This window comes from Aptenodytes forsteri, unplaced genomic scaffold (assembly GCF_000699145.1).
Source record: "Aptenodytes forsteri isolate BGI_AS27 unplaced genomic scaffold, ASM69914v1 Scaffold209, whole genome shotgun sequence".
Taxonomy (NCBI): domain Eukaryota; kingdom Metazoa; phylum Chordata; class Aves; order Sphenisciformes; family Spheniscidae; genus Aptenodytes; species Aptenodytes forsteri.
The window spans coordinates 231,665-237,691 of NW_008795034.1; the positions used below are offsets into that span (position 1 = coordinate 231,665).

The following is a 6,027-nucleotide window of genomic DNA, read 5'->3' on the forward strand; positions in this document are numbered from 1 at the left end:
CCCATCAGGGACCCCCCGCTGCCAAACACGGGCTCGGCCATGGGCACGAAGCAGGGCGGCTCCTGGTAGCTCGGTTGCATCTGTGATGGTGGTGGCCGGTGGCCGGGGAAGATATCTGCAGGGCCAAGTGGAGACAGAGTGACGGGCATGAAGGGACCCTCCCAGAGAGGGGGTGACAAGCCCTGGGGCATGCTGGAGGGAGCCGTACCCTGTTACCGGCACTGCTGGGGACTTGCCAGTCCTGCCTTCACCTTGCGAGGCCAGGGCAGCTTCTGGCTCTACCAGCGGATTTGGCACCCAGGTTGTGAAACGCTGGAGTATGGAGGGAAGAGGCAGGCCACGCGCCTGGGGCCAGCCTTGCCACATGCATGGGGACAGGAAAACCCGCCCAGGGCTGCCACCCAAGGGTGGGGACCCCGGCCCCGACACCCAGCTGGGCACCGCGTGCTCCAGCGCTGGGGCTGCTCCCAGGGGGTTGCGTGGCTGTACCGCCCCTCCTGAACTAGCCCGGTGCTGGGGCAGGGACCACGACACCCAGGCTGCAGGGCAGCCACAGCAGGAGGGCTTGGAGGAGCGGGTCGCAGCGTCCCCGAGCCGCAGGGGACAGTCCCCTGGGGTCGTGGCGAGTGCTCATCTCCCTGTCCCGGCGCTGCCGTGCGGGCAGCCTGCGGCTAACCACATCCCATGGCCTTCCCGAAGCCGAGCCCTGTGACCTTGCCGCGACTCCCTCTCCCTTCCTCTCCCCTTCCCACAACCCTGCTACTTCCGCAGGCCCAGACGCCGCGGCACAAAGGGCTGGCCTGACACTTCGGGCAGCCGCCTGCCCGGTGAAACAAGCTCCCTGGGCACATCAGCCCCACGCATGCCTCGGCTTGGTGCCAGTGCTGCTGCTGCCTGTGCCAGTGCTGGCTCGGGCATCGCCACGGGGAAGGTTTTCCCTGTAGAGGATGACTGTGTGGCAGGGATGGGGCTGCTGGATGCTTCCCCATAGGATGGAGCAGGAATGCTGGCTGGGTTTGCAGGCAGCTGACCGACAGCCCCTGGCACAGGCTCTGTGCCCAAGCAGCCACCCCAGGACGCAGGTGCTCGCATCCCCTCCGGGGAGCACCCAGCCATGCTCCCAACCCCTCGGCTGGCGTGAGCATTGCTGCCTCCAGGCCCTGCGCTGCTGCCGGCAGAGCCCAGCCGAGCCCACATGCTGGCTCTGCCTGCCTGGCGTGTGCAGCTGTGCCACGGGCACTGGCAGGGCTGCAAGGACTCTGCGCTCCCTCCAGGCTGTGACACAGGCTCCAGTGCCCAGGGTGCCCTGGCTGGGACCCACAAAAGCCTGAGACCCTTTTGAATCTACACCAGAGGAGCAAACATGCCAGCAGCGTGGGATGCCATGGGGCTGAGCATGGTGACGATTCCGGCAGTGCCATGTGCTGCCAGCCGAGGGTAACACCGGTGCAAGACGGGGCAGTGCCACGGCTGAGCTGCCCCACTCAGCCCTCAGACTGCCCCTTCCCCCTGCCAAGGACACGGTGAATGCCCGGGAGCATCGCAGAGCCACCCCTGCCCCACCATGGGCCGGCACTCGGTGTGGGCCGCGGTGCTGCCAGGCAGGGTCTCAGCCTCCCCGGGGCGCAGTACCCAGCTCCACGCTGCCCCCAGCCCTCCGCCATGCCCACGCCAGGCTGTCCCCTGCCACTGGCGCTGAAGCTCTGTGGGTATTTATAGGCATTTCTGGTGCCCAGCTCTGCAGATTCGATTCCTCTTGTGCCTCTCGCTGTGCTGCAGGGATGGAAGGTGGCTCGCAGCCCCTGGGTGCCCTGTCCTCCCTTTCTCCTGCCCCTTCCCCACCCCACAGCTCTTGCCCACGCTCCTCTCTGCTGTTGCATCACCCTGACCTGCTCCCAGGCCGCACAGCGTGGCCAGGGCATGTCACTGCTCAAGGGGGAAGAGCCCATGCGGTCGGCACACCACACCTTTGGCATCCCGTTCAAACCTGGGGCTGCTCTCCAATGGGATTGGGGCTACAGAGCCCGTTCCCAAACGAAGGACCCTCCAACACTGGCCCCAGGCTCTGGGAGAGCCCTGCAGCACGGCGGGGTGATGCCACCCCATGGGATGGCCAGCCCAGCCCCCAGCTCCCTGGTGCCCGGCACGGGTCCTACCTGGAGCGTGGTGCCAGCAGGGCACAGGGCTGGGCTGCTCCCTCGCCTCTGCCATCAGGACTTCTCCATCCACCCCACACTGCGCTCCGGCACCCGCCGCGGACACGAGGTGCTTCCTCATTTGGGGATTGGTTTGCATGCACTGACTGACAGGCGCCGAGCTCTGCCACAGCCACCAGACACGGTGACAGCCCTGTGACCCTGCAGGAGCCCTGCACCAACCGTCGCGGCGCCCACCCCGCACACTTGCACCGCGGTGCTCTGCACGAGGCTGCTGGGGGGATCCCTGCTCCCGAGCCATGAAAAGCCATCGCACACCCTGCTAGAAAAGTGGCCTTGAGGACATAATTGGGTTGTCTGGCACCCGCAGCTCTAGCACCCAGCACCTCCTCTCCCCACTCCTCCCACAGCCCCGTGGTCACACACCCCCTGCGCTGCCCATCGCATGGTGTGCGCACACCTCTCTGCTCCTACACCTCCGCCCAGCACACCCTCGCCACCCAGCGCACACCCACATCCCGCCAGCGCGCACATCGCTCACACGCGGCACTCGGCTGTCGCGGTACTCTAACCTCTCGTCATCCGGGCAAGCTGCTCCAGGAAATGCCATGTCCCAGACAAAACTCCCACCCACGAGTCTCTGAGCACCCCACAGGGTGCTGCCCTGCCCTGGGGCACACAAGCCTCTCTCCAGCCGTGCTCAGCAGCCCGCGCCTGGACAGACAATGAGCCACACCTGGGATGCCACCCCTGACCCCAGCTGGGCTTGGGACCCTCCCCAGCCCCAGCAGTCCCCCCACGTGGAGCCGCTGGGCACGGGCAGAGCAGGAAGGGGTGCTTTCCTGCGATGTAGTGGCTTGCAGTAAGACCCATCCCATTCCCAGGCAGCACTCCGGAGCAAAACGCAGGCCTTTTCCCCAGGAAGAAAAAAGACAACTTGGCTGCTCGTAGAAATATATTGGTTCAGATGGGCACCGCCGTGCCCCTTGCCATCTCCTGCTGCACACGAGGCCGTGCCACACTGGTGGCACGAACGGCAGCTGGGCCCACAAAGAGAGGTGCTGGGGCTGCTGCTGTGACACTGTTGTGGCAAGGTGCTGCTTGAAAGGGGTTGGTGCAGCTTTCCAGCACCATGCAGGACCTCTCGGGGGAAGGGACACTTGTCAAGTGTCAGTTTGACCCATCTGGAGCCGTCCCACCTCCCAGTGACTGATGCCCACATGGGGCACCTGGGGACAGGAGGCAAAGGGCCAGCAGTGGGGACAGACCCTCTTCCCAGCACGGCTCACCCTGATGGCACCTCTGGAGGGAACGAGCCGAGGAGGGCTGGCAAGAGCCTTCCTACCCCATCCATCCCTGGGGTATCCCACCGCCTGCCCTGGCACATCAGAGTGCCCCAGCCTGCTCCCCGCCAGCATCTGGTCTTGCATCACCCTGCAGCCGTATGGTGCAAGCGCCCTTGTTTCCTCCCGCCGAAGGAAGTGGAGACCAGCCGTGGAGCTCACAGGGTGCTCACAGCTGCACAGAGGGATCCGGAGATGCTGGTGCTGCCTGAGGCCACCAGCTACCTGGGAGGGCTGCAGCCACCAACCCACACCGGCTCCCACCCTGCAAAGTGAGCCTAGGCCACCAGCTCTGGCACGTTCGAGGGCAGAGCTGGTCCCTGGTGCAGCGTGCACCAGCGGTGCCTTGCCCTGGCATATGGGGACACTGCACTGCACAGCTGGGCCCAGGACACGTCCCAGCTGACTCCAGGGCGCTCACGGACACGCATGGCTCAGAGCCTGCATGGCAGCACCGGTGGCAGCCCCATAGGAGGAGGCTGCCATTGCCTGCTTCTCAGCGTTCCACTTGGCAGCCCCCTTGCCCCCAGCTGGACACCAGTGCCAGGTTTGGCTCTGGGCCAGCCTGGCAGGGACAGTGACTTCTCCCCAGGGGACGTAGCACAGCCCAGCGCGGGGTCCCAGCTCCGAGCCAGCCCCCCAGGCTGCTCAGCCTGGGGCTGGCCAGGACATGGGGTGAGGAGGGGGACACAGCAGCACAGAACCTGCTCTCTGGAGGTTTCCTCTTTCTTGTGGGGGACAATTGTCCTTCCTCTGTCTGCAGCCAAAACAAGGTGGTTTGGCACTCCTGGAAAGACCCTCTGTTTGTAGAAATCCCCTCCCACAGCTCCTGGCCAGGCCCTTCCCAACCTGCTGTGGCTCCGCCCCGGGTGCGGGCAGGCATGCCAAGCCCCTGCCCTGCAGCCTGCCGCAGCACCCTGGCCCATGCATGCTGCTTTTTCCATGCCAGTGGATGTCCGGTGCTTTCTGGCTGCCCCAGCAGCTCCTGCTGCTGCCTGGCCAACCCTCTGACCCCACCATTTTGGGCTGCCGTGGGGTGCAGAGCATGCTGGGCTGTGTGGATGTGGTACCGCATCCGGGCTGGCTCTTACCTGAGATCTCCATATCATCCAGGCTGGGCTGCAGAGGTGCCAAATCCGGCTGTATCATGTCAGCATTCCCAACATACGCTGGAAGAGGGCAGAGCTGCAACACTGGGGCCCAGCCACTGCACCCCGAAGACGCCCCTTCAGGGTTCCTCCCACCACTGCCCTCACACCTGCCTAGCTGCCACCCCTCCGTGGCACCCCAGAGTCACCCTGCATCACTGCACCCTGCCCTGCAGCCGTGCACGGGCAGGGAGATGGGTGCCCACCCTGTGGAGACCCAGGGCCATCCCGTTCCCACCACCCTGCCCACCAGCACCTCTGGGACCTCATCCAGCGCCCAAGAATCCCAGGGAAAGGCTGATCCTCGGCACAGGACCTGCCTGGTGCTGCAGGAGCTCCAGGGACCTGGCCAGGCAGGGACAGCGAAGAGTGGCCATGGAAGGCAGGACCTGCCCGCTGCTTACCCAGGGCTGGCAGCCCTGCCCTGGGGTCTGGTGCAAGGTCCTTCATGGGGCTAGCACTCCCTGGGCAGCTCAGCCCACCCCACCTGGGACAGCCCAGGCTGGTCCATAGGGAGCCACCGGAGAAGAGGCTGCTCCTGCCCTGCCCAAACAGAGCTCTCACTCCGGCAGGAGGGATGCCAGGGGATCCTGTCTGCCCAAAGGACACAGGCGGCAGCTCTCAGGGGCTAAGCCAAGAGGCAGCAAGGTGCTACAGTGCGTGCTGCCTGCCTGGACCTCCTCCTCCACATACTGCTAGAGCATGCTCTGGGGCACCTACCATCCTCGGGGAGTGCCTGGTGGGCACTGGGTGTCTGTGTCATGGTGAAGAGGGTGTCAGAGATGTCTGAGAGGAAGGTGTCCAAGTCGAAGTGCTGCCTACCCCCCGGCTCCTCTTCCTCATCCCCAAGCAGCATGGGTACCACGTTGCAGAAGAGCTGGTTGCACCATTTCTCCGTTGGCCTCCAGATATCCTCATCCTGCATGAGATGGAGCAAAGGAGCCAGGTGGGCACCTCTCATGGGTAGGGTCCATGCCTGGCTGCCCAGCTGCTCTCCCTGGCAGCTCCCATGCTCCTCACAATGTTTATCACTCCAAAGCTTCACACTTGGCACGTTGGTGCTTCCAGAAGGGTGAATCCGGCATCCCAAGTGCTTGGCATCCCACACCATTGGGCTCGTCATGCCCTGGGGCTTTCATCCACCCTTCTCCCAGGCTGCCCAGCGCAGGGGTCCACATTGCACCCCACTTTCCCCCCCTCCTTACCCTTCCCCAGCGGACTCACCTGCTTTGGACTGGAGACCTCTCCTTCCCGGGTGGACTTTCGGAGCTGGAAGGAGAAGACAGCCTGTGTCACCGCCCAGCCAGGGCGGGCATAGTGTGGGGCAGAGGGGGCCAGCGCTCAGGAGCGGGGTCCCTGGGAGGCTCAGTGTGGCTGGCA

The 6,027-nt window shown here is 65.1% G+C and overlaps 1 protein-coding gene across 1 annotated transcript in view; it reads right to left on the minus strand.

The window, feature by feature from the left end:
• The window catches only part of MLXIPL (MLX interacting protein like), a 20,513-nt gene that overhangs the window by 4,155 nt on the left and 10,331 nt on the right, over positions 1–6,027 (minus strand). Inside the window, exons 5-9 of the mRNA XM_019471290.1 lie at positions 5,872–5,916; positions 5,368–5,566; positions 4,594–4,668; positions 2,157–2,255; positions 1–115 (exon numbers count right to left, since the gene is read on the minus strand). Of these exons, the coding sequence (XP_019326835.1) occupies positions 1–115; positions 2,157–2,255; positions 4,594–4,668; positions 5,368–5,566; positions 5,872–5,916 (533 nt within the window). The remainder of the gene's footprint in view (positions 116–2,156; positions 2,256–4,593; positions 4,669–5,367; positions 5,567–5,871; positions 5,917–6,027) is intronic.